The following is a 19,739-nucleotide window of genomic DNA, read 5'->3' as shown; positions in this document are numbered from 1 at the left end:
TATTATGATACAAAATAGTGCTATCAATGCTGAATGCTTTATTCATGAGAAAATGTGTATACTAGTTAAAATGTGAACGATAAACAATACTGTCGGTAATGTCTTTCTGGAGTCATTTCACTTATTATTTGCCATTTACAAGTAGATTTTGAATAAATTTTCAGTGGCATTGAAATCAATGCGAATAATTGTGAATAATTAACCCATTATAAATTATTATATATATGTAAAACATCAAGACAAAATTCTCAACTTTATTGTTTCGAATATAAAAGTTTCAATTCATATTAGTGTCATACTTTACTTTAAAATATATTTAATGAATAATGTATTCTCTTCTTGATTATCATACAAAGACGTTTTACATGAAAGCTTGATAGGGGGTATATGGTTAAATTATAGACATTACGAGAGTGTTAGGTCGATAGAAAACACTAAATCCATGGGATGTTGGCTATGTACTAATTGATATTTTGGTCTTAAATACATGTTTATTTTTATTAGTTGCTTTTCGCTTTGTACTAGTTGTCAGTAACTGCAAGTACTCCCAGATCTGTTATATGAATCCTTTTTGCTGTTAACGATGTAAAACATACCCTGCCACGTCCGGTCAGTGTTTTTCGATCTGATTAGTTTAGCCCTTTTCAACTGATATTCATAGTGTTCTTATGTTGAAATGGGGAGAATTGTGCGCTCTCAAACATGTTCATCCCTGCCTTATTTTTTATTTGCCTGTCCTGATTTAGGAGCCTTTAGTTCAGTGGTTGTCGTTGGTTCCTGTCTGCCATATTTGTTATCCGTAAATTGATTTGTTAGGCCATTAGTTTTCCAAATTGAATTGATTCATATTTTTTCATGTCGGGGCCTTTTATAGCCGACTAAATGGTTTGGGGTTTTCTCCTTGCCGAAAGCCGTACAGTTGCATATTACAATATAAAACCCGCTTAGTGTTAACTTTATCTGATAGTTGTCTTATTGGCAATCATAAACACCTACTTATTTTTAAATTCAAGTCTCAATTTATATTTTTTGGTGTTCTTCTTATTTTCAGGGATGATACGATTCTTTTACCGAAAACTTGTAGACGTCAATATTGTAGTGTATGATATTGTATGTTTCTTTCTATAAGGATGATGTGAAATTCAAAAAAATCTTTAATTTAGAAACGATACTATAAATGAGAAGTTCATCAGTTAAAGATTATAATACTCCTTTTCGACATATTGGTATTTTTTTTTAAATTACCAGAAGGGTCAACTTGGACTTTTACTTTATGTCTTGCATTGAAGCTATTTGGGTCTCAAATCTTGAGAAAAAAATCTGGAATCTGCTTAAATTTTGATATTGACTTTTATGACCTATTGAACTCTAGATCTTCTATGGAAAGAAAAGATGGGTGATATGGGTATTATTGCTAGACATTTTATTATGGAATGCATTCAATAGATATATTTGACATATGACGTCAGTTGAAACGATCGATATGCTAGAACCTATTTGAATAATTGCGATTTGGCAATCAAAGCTAATGTCAAAGCACAAAAGTAACTTAATTTGTGCCATGATGAGGTATGACTAAATATATGTACAATATAAGGTCAATGTTTGGAAAATATGAACTTTTTGTATGAGGCTGAGAAACTCCAATTCTTATTCCAAAGGAAATATTTTACAAACTTTTGCACTGTCGAACTGAATTTTGTGACATTTTGCCAAGTTTGAGAGACTGGTTAAACTAGATGTTTTAAAATACAGAGACCTTTTATTTAACACAGCATCATTTGGTCTCAGGTTGATACTTATGACAAACATGCTACACCTTCTTATTCATAAAGAGACCAATATTAGAACATACCTTTGATGGATTTTGTTGCCATTTTCTATCCAAAAAAAAAACTTGTACTAGTGCTCGTCTTCGGGTAATTCTACTATAGCTAAGAAAGCATCACGACTGAAACAGATAAACAACACGAATTTGATCCTTAAGGTGAAGTCTACCTATTTCAACAGACACTTCCAAAGTAGTACATAGTTTCTTTTTTGGCTGACAGAAAGCCATTACAAAGGCTTAATTTTCGATCCTACCCGACTCTAAATTTAACTTGTGTCTCGAATGCCTACTTTCAATTACATTTTTAACGCGATGTTTACAGACAAATGAATATTTGTGTCCATGTAAATCAGATTTTATAGCATATCTAAATATCAAGATGAAGAATATCAATCAGAGAGCTGTTTACACTACAATCATGGATTTGATGAAATGTTGAACTCGTGTACATCCCCGTTTCAAAAAGTCCTTTCTTCATCAATCCAATAATCACTAAAATAAAATTAAGTTTGTTTTGGAACCACCAAATTACAGACTCCTGACTTGGGATCGGAACATATAGAACGTGACGGGTATAAAACCCGTTTCTTCAGATTGGCATACAGTCTAGGAAAGACATGATCATTGAATTTCTTAAGGTAATGTACCGATTTATAAATACAGTTTTTATCTTATCGAATAGTGATCAGGCTATCCTTACGGAGAATATAAGATCATCCTATGGTTGTGTGGGTTCATGTTGATCAGTTTATAGTTTTGTATACTGTTGTTTGTCCTTTGTTTTAGTCCTTTTTTGCAAGGGGTGTTGTCAGAATGTTTTCTACTTATGAGTTCGAGTGTCTCATCGGTATCTTTCGCCTATCTTTACAGCACAGAAAGGTAAACAGACTTCACGTTGTTTACTTTCTAACTGGGGATCGTTCATTTACTCCATCAATTCTGTAAATTATCTTCGAATTTACAAAACCACTATGTATTATGATGATAAGAAAGTATACAATTTATATTTTAAATCTATAAACAGTTATAAAATTCTGACAGATGCAATACATAAAATGATTGATCAACATATGGATGTTGTGTTGTTCAAAACTTTGCCATTGAAGGGGAGTTGAAGGTGCTTGAAAATCATATTTAAACCCGCCACATTCTGTGTGTGTATGTTGATGTTTATAATCGTTAGCTAACAAAGTATGCCGTTGATTTTCCTGTTTGAATTGTTTTACATTTTGTCATGTAGAGGCCTTTGATGGATTGTTATAGGGTATGGGTTTTTCATATTACTGAAGGCCGTCCTGTGACGGTTACTGTTGGATAGTTGTCTCATTGGAACCATACCACATTACTTATTTGATATTCTATAAATTTGAACAACATCATTGTGAATCCTGCTCTTGAAAAAATAACAGGTTTACATATATTTTTTGTTACTTGTAACTTTACAAATGAAAATCTTCGTTATTCTCCATCAGCGAACTCAATGTTATTAATACTGGTTACATAACATTGTATTTAAGGGTTATCTCCACTGTCCGCGTTTAAGATACCAATTTGAATCTAAAAGAACAACGTAAATAAAAGCAACGGCAGTTTACCGATGTCATAAATCGATTGAAAGAAGAAAAAATCCGGGATACAAACGAAATCCGAGGAAAACACATCAACTATTGGAAAACAAGGCAACAACTGGAACACTGAAGTGCAACAAAAACAAACGCCAACATAAATAGAAACGAACAAACGTAAAAGTGACCAGAATAAAAAATTATGTATGTACATTTACGGTCGGTTCGTATAAATTTTATTTGTACTCGAAACGAAACAGAAGAAAAAAACTATACAAGCTTGCTGTATTTCCTGTTTCTAAAACCTCTTACAAATAAATGACGTATTTACCGACAATGCACGCTGTGTAAATCTATATTTATATTAACTCAAATTGTACTTTAAATGACCCCATTGGTAACGGTTAAGTGATACTGATCGTTACTCCAGATTTAAAATGTAATATGCAAGGTGATATCTTTTTGATTTTTGTTTAAAATATGTCCATCATCAATACCATGATTGAAAAGGTGTACCGATATTATCATTATACTGATCGCAAATAATCCTCTTTGTATTTGACTGCACTTTAATTGTATTTACTACTTAGAATATGTTAGATCTAATTTTTAAACCATGAATATCAAATTTATATAAAGATAATTTTGTTTTAACTGTCATTGACTGTAGATATTGATTGACTAACATAACCTTTATCCGCGTTGTTTATCAAACACCTGACAGATTGTTTGCCCTGTTACTGTCTTAGATACATTTATCACTGTGGGAATAGTCATTCAAGTGATACAAAACCACCGAATAAATCTGTGAGTTCCAACGGTTTTTTTTATAATAATAAAACAAAAGTTTAATCTTGTATTTCTTCAATTGGGATATAAATAGATTAATTCAAGTTATTGTTTTCAGTTATAGTTACTGTATCTGAATTTCTGGTTTTCTTTTTATTATCTTCTGTGTTACAGACATACATTCGGAAACAATTAAGATATGATCTACCTACATGTGGAGTAGAAGCTGCTTACCCTTCCAAAGCACCTGAGATCACCACTAGTTTTTGGTGGAGTTCGTGATGCTAATTCTTAAGTTTTCTATGTTGTGTCATGTGTACTATTGTTTGTCTGTTAGTTTTTTCATTTTTAGCCATGTCGTTGTCAGTTTATTTTCGATTTATGGGTTTGACTGTCCCTCTTTTATTGTTTAGGTCCAATGAAAAAGAAACTGAGCTGCGCGTATTCGAGTAAAGTGCTTCCGGTGCAACTTTGTAATGAAATAATCCAATAAATACAAGAAATACTTTAAAGTCATAAGAAACCTCAAATTATAAAAAAATATGCATATGTTTTTATAACAAAATGGATAGCTTTCATTATACAACTTATGTACATAGACTTTTTTCTGAGGAAAAATCTTTTGTTTGTTCACATTTAGAAGAGGTTTACTTAATTTTAATTGCTTGCTTCCAGGAAGCAATTCGCCGACATATTTCCGTATGCATAGTGACCTTAGTGTGACCCTCCTCGTAAAAATCCGATGATCGCAATACGCATGGATCTGTCATTAAAATAATCAATTATCTGATTGTACATGTTAAACACGTGCTCAATACCCATGGTTTTTGTTGAATATTTACTATAAGGTGACAATCTTTCAAAACACGGCATTTAATCAGTAGCCATATTTGTTAAATCATAACAGACAGAGAGAAAAAAAATTGACGAATATACGATATATTTGCGTAAAAAAGAGAATAAAATCGTGCATAGAGGACTAAGTTTATGAGATTCACATGCATTGGTTCAAGGATTGAATAAACATTATTTTTCACCAGTCACTAGTTTCTTATGACTTTAACTAAAATACAAAAAAATATTTACTTAAAACAATTGAGGAAATGTTGCAATACATGTTTCTAGTGTTTAAATCACACCCAATGGAATATGTCAAATTGCAATTCTAATGCAATTATTTTGTATCAATTGTTCTGATTGGATGACAGCACGCGTAAAATTCTCTATCTCCTTGTCTGTAACTAAGGAAGCCGACATTTTGAATTTCGGAATGTATTGACATGTTTTTTCTACAATAATAAACACAAAACTCACTTGTTGCGCCAAAAAATATTATGTTTATCAAATTTTATTACATTCTGAAGCGGCACAGAAGCCAGAAAACGCCCGGTGTTTACTGTTTGACGCCGGAAGCATACATATGACGTCACGTAATGTAGGGACAAAAGAAGATAACATCTTTTCGCGGAATTTTCTTTAATGAAGATTTTACACTGAAAGTATGATTGAAATTTAATTATGAACTTGTTTTGCATTAGAATAGAGATAACTGTATTGTATTTGAAGCTTTTCGGACGTCCATCGGTAGTTTTACTGTCGCAAATACCCGAAGCTTCAAATACAATACAGTTATCTCTTAAATATATTGTAACATTGTCGAACATAAATATTATTAATGATGTGCTCAGCACATAAAAGCATCAATTGTAAGCTAGGATCTTGGTTACACATTCAAATTCGAAGGTTTGCTTTCGTTTCTAATTCTGATATAAACCTAGAATTTAAAACGTTCTTTTCCTCACAATGCTTTTCTAGTTGTGAAATTTCTTGCCATTTTGTGAATATTCATATTTATAGCAAACTGCGATATCAATCCAAGATACCTCAAAATTCATGACCATATACGTATTAAATGTTACTATTAAACATCTGCATTGAGTCAAAGGTCCATAAAAAGTATAAACATCAAAGTAAGAAATCACCAAAACATTTTTTAGGACTTAACATCGAATTTGTTGCCAGCTAGTATGCTATTTGATTGGTTCTTCAGGTAACACTATAATTTTGCTCACGACGAAAAATAATTTGATTAAAAATTTCTTTTTTTTATTATGATAAAAAAAATGTGGAAGGAAACGAGAATGAGGCCACCGTAATTAATACATTTCCATGATAAACAACGACTCACATATTCCATGATGCTTTATTTAACGTTAATTGCGGACGATTCTGACTTTCAAAACGATTTGTCGACCTTACCCAAAGCATGTTCGTATCATAGTTTCATTGTAAGAAGGAAAAACTCTATAATAGAAACCATGATTTGAAACGGCAACACTATCATATCGTATCAATTCAGGGCGCACAAAATTCAATTTCGAAAATACTTGAAGACTCATATAAAAATTGCATTAGGGCATTCGTTGAAACTACGTCGTAGACCGCCACGGGCATTTCATTGTCAATATAGCTAGGACAGAGTTTTGAAGGATAAATTTATCTGAATATTCAACTTTTCGATTTTTACTTTCTCATATTATATAACATTTTTAAAGGATTCAGAATTAGAACTCTCTGACAGTAGATGCATATTACTATGATACAAATACAGTTCAAAGCAAAAATGGTGATAGTTCCAAAGAGGTAATGTCAACATCACTTGATTGATTGAAGTTGATACACTCAAAATAAGGCCGGCATTGATACACATTAGAAAGATAATCTGAACAGGTTTTTGTTTTACCAAAAATGAAATATTATCAATTATGTTTGAATACTGGTACATATAATATAAGTATATATAAATATCAGTTATTTATATTTTATTTCTTATTTCAGTCAATGTAGTGCCTAAAATGAATCGAATTTCCATATTTGAATAAAATGTACCTGATCAACTGTTGTTTCGCTTTTATCTGATAATTCAGGACTATTCTAATTGTCTCTCAATTAGTCTTCATATTGTCAAATTTGTTGTTTATAGGAGGCAACTCTTATCATTGATCACTTTATAGACAAAGGCAATTCTTTGTTTTTGATCAAAATGTAAGAGTATTCCAATGTTTTTAACAGTGTTTTCTTTAAATACTTAAGCTATGTTTGATCAAGATATCGTGTGTGTAAAACAATCAAGGATTTGATAACGTACCTGGTAAATGAATGGCAGTTTGTGAGATTTTCTTCACAAGCAAAGTTTATTCTATTATATGAACTTATGGAAAATAATTTTATAACAATAATTGTACCTTTTGATAAGACTGTCATTTGTACATATACATATTCATTCAATTGGCTGAGCCGTTTTGTATGAATTTCGTTATGAACTGCTGCCGCTTTATATCAACTGTATCTGGTTTATATCAACTATTTTTCAGTTGAAATCAACAAATTCAATTTGGTAACTTCTGTTACGTTATCGCTTGGCATTTCAACGTCAAGCCAAATTTCAAAATACATCTAAATAGATTTAGTGGAAAAACATAAAGAAAGTAAGTAAAAAAATGAGAAACAGGAAAATCCATATAATGAAAAATGCAAAACAAATATTCCAAACATGCATTTTTTTAAGTTTAAAGAATAATTCTTGTCTGTTTTGTCTTTTGCTGAAGAGTGTCATAGAAAGATACTAACATGTCATTTTTTATAACAAAATGTAGTCGTCAATTCGTATAATACGTGATAATACGTGGTAAATACATGGCAAATGGAAAAAAAATATGCTTATATGAAAAGTTAACGTGATGCTATATATTAATATACTTTCATTGACTTTAATCATTACTTTTGCATTTTATAGTTAATGTGACAACCGTCCAGCCCAAGGACATTAAATTAATTTTTAACAAAGAATTCTAACATATAATTTAACACTTTTGCCGCTAAGTAATAGATATAAGGCTATGCAATATATGATACAACTATTTAGTTTAAACAATATTGTATTCAAATAAATTGAACGATATATTGAAACAGAACCGAATCGATAAGGTATGTGCACTGCGTCAAATTTACAGTTCTTTAAATATAAAAGTCGCTGTGCTGTATTGTCTTGCAGGAAAGTAAGTTATCAAAAAGGAGTTTTAACACCAATTAACAATTGGCGATACCTAAAATTAACAAAACGCATCTGTTATTAGTTTTGGGGATTGACACGATTTTTGTTTTCTTTTATAAACAGCCCTCATCTAGTACGATAGAAAATATCCGCTATAAAATCAATTTTGGGGACCTTATACTATATATTCATGCTGGTTTTTCTTTTTATAGATGGAGATAAAACAAGACAAATGGCAACGCAACTTTGATGAGAACACCTGCAGCGAAGTATTCCACGTGTATGACAATCAAAGGCATGATCCAATGTATACAGAAAAATTAAAACTTATTGATGAATGCCAAAAACTTGTTGGAAATGATATATTCTTAAGATCGTCACTAAACATTGCCATTATTGGACATCCTGGTTATCATTAAAATTGCTGGTGAGCACATCCCTTCTAAGAAAAGAAGGAAAAATAATAAACCAGAAGTACCCTGGTGGAATGAAAACTGTACATTGTTGGTAAAAGAACGCAATAAAGCTCGTAACAAGGCCAGACATACGGGGGGTGGACATGATTATTTATTATACAAAGAAAAAGAAAAGGAATGTAGAAATACTATTAAATTAACACAGCAACAATATTGGGAAACCTTCTGCAGTGGCTTGAATAATAATAATAATATAGGGCAAGTATGGAATACAATTAAGAGAATGACGGGCAAAACTATTAATTCTCTAATTTTGCCTACTTTGATTTATAAAAATAAAATATATGAATCTACTAAAGAAAAGGCTAATATATTAGCTGAAGCATTTGCCAATGTAAGTAGTTCAAGTAACTATTCAGAAGAATTTATATGACATAAAGAACATATTGAGTCTAAAGAAGCTGAAAACTTAAAACAATATTTTTCTGAAAACTCTCAGAGTTATAATGAACCATTTACCCTTAATGAATTACAGGATGCTATTGCTGATACATCAGATACATCTCCTGGTAAAGATAAAGTTACCTATAGTATGTTTAAAAGTTTTAGTAATAAATCACTTGGTGTACTTCTTTTATTATATAACAGAATTTGGTTCTCACAAGATCTTCCCCTGGCTTGGAAACATTCAATAATAATTCCAAGCTTTAAAAAGGGGAAAGATTCAAGTGACCCACATGCATATAGACCAATTGCTTTAACATCTAATTTTGTAAAAATTATGGAAAAGATGATAAATAACAGACTGAGGTGGTACCTTGAGAAAAACCATATTTACTCACCTTATCAGAGTGGATTTCGTCAAAATAGAAGTACGATGGAACAAATAATTAGACTTGATAACGATATACAAAAATCATTTTTAAAGAAAGAATATTTAATTGGAGTATTTATTGACTTTCAGAAGGCATTTGATATGATATGGAAGTATGGACTTCTAAACAAAATGGTTAAAATTGGGATAAAGGGTAACATGCTCGGTTGGGTTAATAGTTTTCTCACTAACAGAACAATACAGGTCAAAATAAATAACACTCTTTCTGATATTCTCACGATCCAAAATGGTACCTCTCAAGGAAGTTGCATCAGCCCGACATTATTCAATATTATGGTAAACGATCTCCCTTCATGTATTAATAATTGTTCTATTTCCCAATTTGCAGACGATAGTGCAATATGGCTGTGTGGTAAAAATATTGGTTATATTCAAAGGAGAATACAGAAAGATCTTGACAATATAAAATCATGGTGTGATAAATGGGGATTTCTCATATCCCCCTCTAAAACTGTAGCTATTGTCTTTAGTAGAAAGAAAAAGTCTGAGAAGTTATTATTAACGTTAGGTAACAGTCTATTACAAGTAGTCAATGAGGTGAAATTTTTAGGAATTATTATTGATAGTAAATTGACTTGGTTAAATCATATTCAATATATAGAGGCAAAATGCAGTAAAGTCCTAAATTGCATGAAACTTCTAACAGGTACTAAGTGGGGAGCAAACAGCCATTCTCTTAGAAACATATATATTGCTCTTTAGGATCCAAAATAGACTACGGATGTGAAGTATATAATTCTGCCTCACATTCTGTAAAGAAAATACTCGACCGGGTGCAAAGTCAAGCACTTCGAATTTGTACAGGTGCATATAAAAATGTAGCCACAAGTGGACTGCAAGTAGAAATTCGTGACCCACCCTACGAAAAACGTAGGCAGTGCCTTATTACAAAATCGTTTTTAAATATATCTACTCATGAAGACAACCATACAACTAAGGAAAGTTTAGCAAAAAAGGCAACATTTCTCTGCTACTCCAGGGAAATAAAACAGAATAAAAAACCATATTTTATTGTTTCAAAAGATAAGATTAATCAACATGATGTTGATATTAATCAAATATATAAATACAAACAATTCCCGACACCCCCTTGGCATTTGACTAAACCCCGTGTATGTACACAACTCTCAAGTCTCATCTCGAAAAAGGATAATCCACACTTAATTCGAAGTGAAAGTAACTTCATGATTGATACGCAGTACCGCCAGTTTTTAAAAATATATACGGACGGATCTAAAGATCCAAATTCTAATAAAACCTCATGTGCATTCGCAATACCTGAAATGGGAATAAAAAAAGGTTTCAAACTGCCTAAGAATATGTCAATTTTCACTTGTGAGCTTATGGCAATATTTCTGTCTCTTATGTGGTTAGAAGAATTTAAACCAAATAATGTCGTTGTGTTTGTCGACTCTCTATCAGCTCTCCAAGCCTTAAAGAGTAATTTATTTAAGGTAAAAAATTATTTATTATACGACATTATATTTTTATACAACCAGTTAGTCAAACTAGGTAGCAACATAATATTTGAGTGGATCCCAAGCCACGTCGGAATTTTAGGAAACGAAATTGCAGACCAGACTGCCAAAGTGGCTCTTAATAAAGATACAATAGATTGTCATATTCCCCTATATAAAGAAGACATCAAATGTTTAACAAAAAACATTTTAAAACAAATTTGGCAAAAACAGTGGTCAGACAACCCAAAGGGTAGATTACTACACTCCTTCCAAAATAATGTATCATTTAAGATTACTATACCACAAATGAATAGAGAAAATGAACGAATAATATTCAGATTAAGATCTGGCTCTATTAATGTCAATAAGTATCTACACAAAATAGGGAAAAGTCCGAGTGAAATTTGTGAAAACTGCAAAGTCACAGACGATGTAGTACACTTCCTATTAGTCTGCTCAAAATATGATGTGCAACGTAAACAGATGTTTGATATGCTTAAAAATAACGGAGTCGTAGATCTCTCGTTGAAACACCTTCTATCCGGATACACACACACTTTCAGTCCCGTGCATAACTATCTACGGGAAATCAATATACTTATAAGGAAATAGGAAGACTCTCAACTACATGTATAAGTGCCATTTAGCTTTAGAGATCATAAAACAAATAATTATGTATTTGGAACAAGTCTATATGAATTATTTTTCAGATGGTAGCTAAGTTAAAATATTTCATCAATTCAGTATACAACCAGCAAGATTAAAGATAAATGAAAAACTCACCCGAATTTGAAATAATTTCCTTTTTAAATTTATTTAGAACTAGCATAAGCAAGTCACAAGTGCAATGCACACTTCACCTTTGTGTCAGTCCTTTGAGCGTAGTCAAACAGACTTTTTCTACCTGTGTCATACATCAGTAAATCATTCACCTTTCAAACACCAGTACTAATTGACCATGAAATGCACGCATTTAAATTTAACAAGTATCGACATTCAATTTAATCATTCTGATCTATTGAAGATTATTGTACTAGATAAGTTAACAGTACATGTTAAGGGAAAATACAACATCACATTAAGATTCTCTACAATGGACAATTACAGTCATATTTTTTTTAAAAGATATGAAAACAACAAACACATCGCACTATGCTCAGATAATTAACAATAGAAACATTTGTTACAGGCCTTTTTTTATATGAAAGTGCCACCAACATTTATCTTAATTATGTAACGTTATATGTTAAAAGTCTTTAAAGCTTAAACAAAAATACAATATGTCCTCTCAGATTTTCATAAACTGACAACTATAGTCATACTCTTATTGATAGAAATTAAGAAAAATAAACAAACACAATCACTACGCTCATACATTATTAGAATAGAAACAAGTCTTAGAGTTGAATCCTTTTCTATGATAATAAAATGATAAATTCTAAAATTTGTACTAGAGGATGTCAGTTAGACAAACATACACAGATTATTGTATAATTATATATATGCACATCCCAGCACTTATGTTTCGCTGGCATTCTCTGTACTAAAAATAAAATCAAACAATGTCATTGTTTAAATAATATACTGGTATTAAATTTTTTCATATTTTTCTATTTTTGCTCCATTTATATATTATACACTGTATATATATATATAAATCTAAATAGGCGATTAAGGGCATAGGTAGGGATGATTTCTCGTTCAATGACAGAAGTGTTTTTTTTCTTGTCAGGGAATGAGGAATCACAAAATACCAGTATGTCTTTGGCAATTTATTTGGAAAAAATTGATGCAACTTACCATTATGGAAAAGGAAAAACTACAATCAATCCTTTCTTAAGGATTCTTTATTTGCTACACCAATCGAGGGAGACGTCCTTACATTGGTAGCATATAACTAGCACATGTCTTGTTACCGGTTTCTAAATATACTTTTTTTTTTATACACATGTATATAAGTATATCACAGACGACACAAAGGTGGACAACCATATAAATTTTCTGAACAATTTTATGACACCTATCAATTAATAATGTACATTTCATTAGGGACTATCATTTGCTCTTTATTTTTTTTTCATTTTCATAGTACATAGTACATGTACCTTCTGATATGTGTTTTTTTTTTGTCTCTCAACATATATATATATTCTAGTAATTCAGCAACCATGTTCGTCAAAGTTTCATAAGATTACTCGCCAAAACGTAATACTAAAAATAAATTAAAGACTGAAAGTATAATTATATACATAATATCTTAAATTATGTTATATGAATCTAAGGCGCAATTACTACATAAGTAAGCCGCCTTCCAAAACCAATAACAACAACAACATCCTGGTTGTGGAAAGTCGTCATTTCTTAACACGGTGTTTACAAGTTTTAATACAGATAGTTGGCGGGAACTTGCCCCAGTCGGACTGTTTAATCTCGACGGTCAGCAAATGCACGTCACAGAACGTTTTAGAAGGTTTGTGACTTTTACATGTCGTTTATTATGACATTAAACGCACTTATCATGAACAGTTATAATTCATGCTACAAAACATTTGATTTCAAACAAAATGCACAAGTCGCACTAAGTTTATTATCGCGATTTCTAGTGAATCAGTAGTAAGAATACTAATAAACATTAAACAATACTTCAATAAGGTACATGTAAAGTTAAATATTTCGATTGCAATTGTCCGATAAATCATGTAACTGGGGTTTAAACTACAGCAGTCTTTCGCGAGTTTTGATTGATATAAGATGCATTGTGTTGATTTATTTTATAGTGCGTAGTGTGTATCATCTGATGATAACTTTCTAAGAAACTAATTTATTGCAAACACATATTTTATTTAATACAAACGTTTGAGTAGTTTGTTATTATTCTTTAAAATAAATCCAATAGATTCTACATGTGCAACGTAATTTAGATATCTGAACCATGTGAACTACTCGTTTTATATACTCATATTTATATATATTCATATGATCAAACACAAGAAACTTGGGAGTGATTCTGCTATATTTAGATATTTACTATAATTTGGTTGCAACACACACAGACAACATAACGAACTAAGAAATGCATTCACATGTTTCCTGTTTTTAATAGCTATACAAAAAAAGACTATTACCGATTTCCCAATGATGCAGTTTCAATTATGCCGACGTTTTTGGACATGACTGGTTTTTCTGATGAACAATCTGATCATATTCTCAGTTTGTTAGAATTGGTGTTATCTGGAAGGATAAGAGAAAAACAGAAAATTTCGGATATCGTACAGTTTTCTGACGATAATGCAAATAAGTTTAATAAAGAAGTCAAGCATCGACCTGTTGATCGAATCATTGTTGTTTCTACTCTTGAACCTGATTCTAATTTACCATTAGATCTTATGAATGCCATAGTGAAAGCTGCAAGAAAAAACAGAGGTATGCTTATAACGTAATCAGGATCGAAGCAGTTTCGTTTAATTCACTTCATTTTTTTACTTTTTATTTTTCAAACTCTCCAGAAAAGAACCTCATATATCACTTACTGTCATATTTAAAAAAAAATCCAGCCGTGAAAAGTTTTCTGGCCCTTGTTGATTTTCAAAATAGGAACATGATAGTGCAATAAATCATAATCTTAGACAGATGATGACTTAGCCTTCAAAGTGAGTTTATATCAGTATGTCGATATTTTCTATATCCTTAATGAGCCATGTTCTGTCAGACAGTCTGTACATTCATATCCAGATCGGCCCAAGGCCCAGCAATATTTGTGAAGTTGACCTACAGTTGGTACTTCCTGTGACATTTGGTCTCTCGTGGACTGTTGTCTCAAAACATATCACATCCCTCTTTTTATAAACATTTTAATTAGCAAGAAAGCAATATTACGAAAAATTAGTTGAAAGACGTATCATTTGTACATACGATCTCTGGATAGATATATTGATTGAAAAAAAGAAACGCTAGGGTTGAAATTCTACTATATTACGATGGGACAATTACATGGTATCTCTCATCCCTTTTTGAATAACAATAAATTTGGATTAAAGCCATGTATACACCAATGGTGAATTCAATTGAACTATCGGAACTACTATAAAACAATCTATGAGTTTGAATATCCATTTTGTATCTTTCTCTTTAATAGACATTCCCATTTATGGAGTTTTGACAGGACGGGATAAATATGACCCAATTCGTAACAAGAAAGTGACAGAGAAAGTAATCAAATTTCGTCAGGTTCTAGGGCTTCCAAAACATCGTGTTGCATGCATAACAAACTATTGTGAAGATTCTGATCCGGACATGAAGTACCTAAATACAACTATTCCACGTTTTGATGTACCAGTTCTCCGGTTGATGAAACAGGTAATTAAATATATAAAGCAAAGATATCAATATCACATGACAACATTAATGTCACATGAAGCGAGTTTCTTGAAATCATAATGTAAATGAAATTCTTGAAACCATGCATCTATTTATTCTAAAATAAGTCTTTTTTGTGCGATTTTTTTACATTTATTACAAATCCTTACAAAATTTTATAATCGATACACAAAATGTTATGTAGTGACAATTTTATAAGATGTCTGGCGTATTAAGTTATAATTCTGGTACATTTGATAACTATTATTAAATTTCACGTGTAATAGTCTATTTTTATAGTACCGACATTTGACCCCGGAGTTTATAAATTTTCTACACACTAATTTTCTGTGGTGAGACATCATGCATGTTCTGGTACTCAGTCAAGTAAAAGCAACTGGCATAAGTAAAATCAAGCGTTCAAACAGTACAATATTTTTGGAAAAATTCCTATTTTATGTTTTCCATACAAGACAATCTTTTTGGAAAACGGTAAACCTTCCTCATTAATTACATAGAAGTTCACCTGTTGAAAAATTGTATCATCTGGAGTCAAAGGTCGTTAAATTGAAAATGGAACATTGATGTTTACCGATCGTTCCTTAAGAAAGCACAAGATCATGAGGCACATGCAACATAATTGAGTTAAATAATACAGCGATGATTGTTATTTATTCTACTCGTCTGCATGATTGTGTTTATCAAACATCACAATCAAAGTTTATAACTAATTTGGTGGTTACGTTTCTTTCTTTGTCCAGCTGTCGTATATTTGGTACACGAAATTCAACCATTAACAATAACGGCAGCAAGAGAGTTATAAAAAAGCTCAATGCTATTTAATGTTGCATATTTAGCAGATTACTAGATAGAGTATTAAATAATATAATTTGGAACATTTCAAATAAAGGTTTAACATAATTAAAAACCTAATCTTGAGTTAAATCCATTTTTTAAAAATTTACCTGTGACGTCACGTTTGTTGTGTTTATCAAGTAGTGTGACGGGCAGTTCTTGGTTTTGTTGTGCTGTTCTAGGTTGTTTTACGTGTTCGTTTTTATTCTGTGGTTAGCATGTCAAAATATATTGTTATATTGTTTATTGTGTATTTCTCTGTCCTGTGTTTTCTTGCATTTTCGTGATGTATTCCTGTCTCGTAATGTTGTCCTTTTAGTGTTAAATGTAACATTCGCTAAAAGTGCGAGGTTTGGCTAGCAACAACCCATGGATCAACCCACCATTTTTGTCTTAAAATGTCCTGTACCAAGTCAGGAAAATGGTAGTTGTTATCTTATAGTTCGTTTCTGTGTGTGTTGCATTGTCGTTCGTTTTTGTAGTACTTCAGTGTTTCTGTTGTTTGTTGTTTACCTCTTATAGTTCAAGTGTTTCGCTCGGTTTTAGTTTGTATTCTGGATTTGTTTACTCTCAATCGAGTTATGACTTTCAAACAGTGGTATACTACTGTTGCCTTTATTTATGTACTTTGCGTTTTAATTATTTTTTTCCCTTTTAGATTCACTTTATCGTCGTTAGAGGTATATAGAGAAAGTTAACATTTACAACATTGCAGTAAATATATATATCTATAGCATTAGCGTGCTAAACACATGAATAAAATGAAATGCTCTTTTCAAATTTAATTAGATTTTACTGTATGAATATTTTTTATGTTGTAGGTATTGACTCCTGTTACTGTTGACAACGACGTCGGTGTGCCTAAACCTCTTAAGATTCTTCTGTTTTCAATATTTGTTACGTTTTTGTCAATTATGTATTTTTGCCGGTGACTCAAGTCGGAATTTTCAAATTCTAATCGTCAGAAATACTAAACGGATATATCATATATTATTCGATTTGCAAGTATGTGTCATCAAAAGAAAAAAGTTCGGTTTTTACAGAAATCAAGATCAAATGGATCTAATCGTTTTCAAATACAACAATATTGAATATAAAATTCCAATCTAAATACCTTTTTTTTGCAGTAGAATGATTGCAAACTTGAATCTATTTTCGTCCTTATAATTTTTTTATATCAAAAACCCATCATCAAATTAGTTTTCCGAGTAAACATATGCTACTTTAAAAAGAAAGGGAGAGAAGGTTTCAGTTGTAAACAGATGTATTAGTTTTTTTGAATTTTGGATCCTCAATGCTCTTCAACTTTGTGCTTGTTTGGCTTTATAATATTTTGATATGAGCGTCACTGGTGAGTCTTATGTAGACGAAACGCGGGTCTGGCGTAATAAATTATAAACCTGGTACCTTTGATAACTTTATTCAATTAACAAGGACAACGGCCGCCAAAAATTTGTCTCATTGGCAATCATGCCGGTACCACATCTTCTTTTTGATATTAAAGCACTCATCCTGATAATATTACGACTACAAATGTAAAGCTACGGACATTTGACTAGTTGTGCAATGAAAGATAGTGTTAGCCAAAGTTTGTGTAGCGTACTTTTTCCCCGTCATTTCAAAACCACGTTGAACATATCAATTGGGTCATTATTATACAATTATGGCCCGTTGAAAAGGTGAATATCCAAAATTATCAACACGAGAAGGTTATTTCATTGAGGACCGTTTATAAGAGATATCTTTGGCTGCTGGCACTCTGTTCATGTCTATTGCCTTATTTCCTCGTCTCTCGATGGACTTCCAGTTTAACGTGAACGCTGTCATTTTGTTTATTTTCATGAGAGATAACTCGAGTGGAAATCTAGATACTCAAAAGGTAATTCCCCGGTAAATAATAGGGTTATTCAACGCTGGTGGTAATTGTAAGGGTTATTCGTCCTTCCTTGCAATTAAATTAAAATTAACTGAATTATTCCATGTCACGTGATAATGTATTACCCAATAGAATTGTTTGTAACATATGTAAGGTATAATAAATACAGTTAAAGGAATGGTGAATATTCCAAATTGTCAATTCGAGAAGATTATTTCACTGAAGGCGCAGCCCGAAGTGAAATAACTTTTAAGGGTTGACAATTTTGGATATTAATCGCTTGTAAGGGCCACAATTATTTTATTATACCGAACTACCAGTGGAAGGGTATTTTGAATCATCAGTGTGAAAGCACTTACCCTTACTTGAGTCAGTAACAAACACAAGTTGACGTTAAAAAAATACATGTCATTTGTGTCTTAGAATTCTCGTCTGTACATCAAAGGTAGATTTTTTTTGTAAAATATTGATGGTCCTGAATAGGACTATTATTAGAGATATCATCTGCACAAGATTCACATCAAAAGCCTTATTTCCTCTTCTCTCGATCAATGGGCTTCCTGTAACTTGAACGTTGCCACTTTGTTTAATAACGTCTGTTTTATGGGTACTAACCAACAAACTAAAAAGGTTATTTGCCGTTGAATGTTAGGGTTATTCACCGATGGTGTGTAAATTTTTAGGGTTATTCGTCTTTCTTTGCAATTAGATGACAATTTACTGAATTATTCCAGGTCACGTGATAACGTGTTACCCAATAGAATTGTTTGTAATATATGTAAGGTATAATAACAACAATTGTAACATTATGGCGCTTCTAGGACGAATGAACCGTGCCCAAAAAAAGAATTGTTTGTTCTGTTGCTTACAAATCTTAAATATCTCTCAACAAAAGCTAAGAAAAAAGCCATCTTTGTTCCATAGTATACAATTGCCATGATAACATGATCGTAGTCTGTGGAATGTCTCCGATTGTTGTTATTGACCTGCACTACGCTATGGTCTGTACTAATTGATTTGAAATCTGAACTAGAGTTAGCATTGATATCGCAACTGCTGATGGTAAAAAAACTTGTTTCTGTAAATATTGTTATAATAGAACTCGTGTTGTCCATATGTAGTAGCACTTTCTAGGGCTTATAAAACACAATACTTTTCTTTAGAGGTGGTTCCTTTTATTTCTGGACTAACTCAGGATAATAACAAATATAAATAAAAATACCCTGCAAAATAAATACCATAGTAAGATTCTGACCGTTCATCAAATAAATAATCTGGTACATAGGTTTCTATCCATGTATTATGAGAAACAAATGTTTTACTTTTAGAAATATAAATAAATCTGTTCTGCATGTATTTACAACAATATGCTTATATTGTTGAGCGTAACTGACAAAGTTTAGTACATATGCACTTAACGACTCGTATTAAAAAAACAAGTCTAATATACGAAAATAACTAAAACGGTTAACACAAACTTTAACATAAGCAAATTAACAAAACTAAAAGCAATAGCTGCATGCTGTATGAATGCCGTAAGCATAAAGTAGTAACAAACAAAAATACGAACATTACAGAAATAGCACTTAGCTTACCTCGCATGAGGTGAAAAGGCCTCCTAATTTACCTATTTGGAATTATT

The 19,739-nt window shown here is 31.6% G+C and overlaps 1 protein-coding gene across 1 annotated transcript; it reads left to right on the top strand.

Annotated features, from left to right (window-relative positions):
- The first annotated feature begins 13,348 nt into the window (after window positions 1-13,348).
- Window positions 13,349-17,332, top strand: LOC143043531 (uncharacterized). The gene is made up of 4 exons (XM_076215805.1): window positions 13,349-13,480; window positions 14,114-14,433; window positions 15,146-15,366; window positions 17,043-17,332. Exons 1-4 carry the CDS (start codon window positions 13,455-13,457, stop codon window positions 17,151-17,153), a joined length of 678 nt encoding a protein of 225 aa, XP_076071920.1. The 5' UTR covers window positions 13,349-13,454; the 3' UTR covers window positions 17,154-17,332.
- Window positions 17,333-19,739: the final 2,407 nt, after the last annotated feature.

This window comes from Mytilus galloprovincialis, chromosome 8 (assembly GCF_965363235.1).
Source record: "Mytilus galloprovincialis chromosome 8, xbMytGall1.hap1.1, whole genome shotgun sequence".
Taxonomy (NCBI): domain Eukaryota; kingdom Metazoa; phylum Mollusca; class Bivalvia; order Mytilida; family Mytilidae; genus Mytilus; species Mytilus galloprovincialis.
Note: the sequence above shows the minus strand (reverse complement) of the source record. Positions and strands in the feature narration are given on the sequence as shown.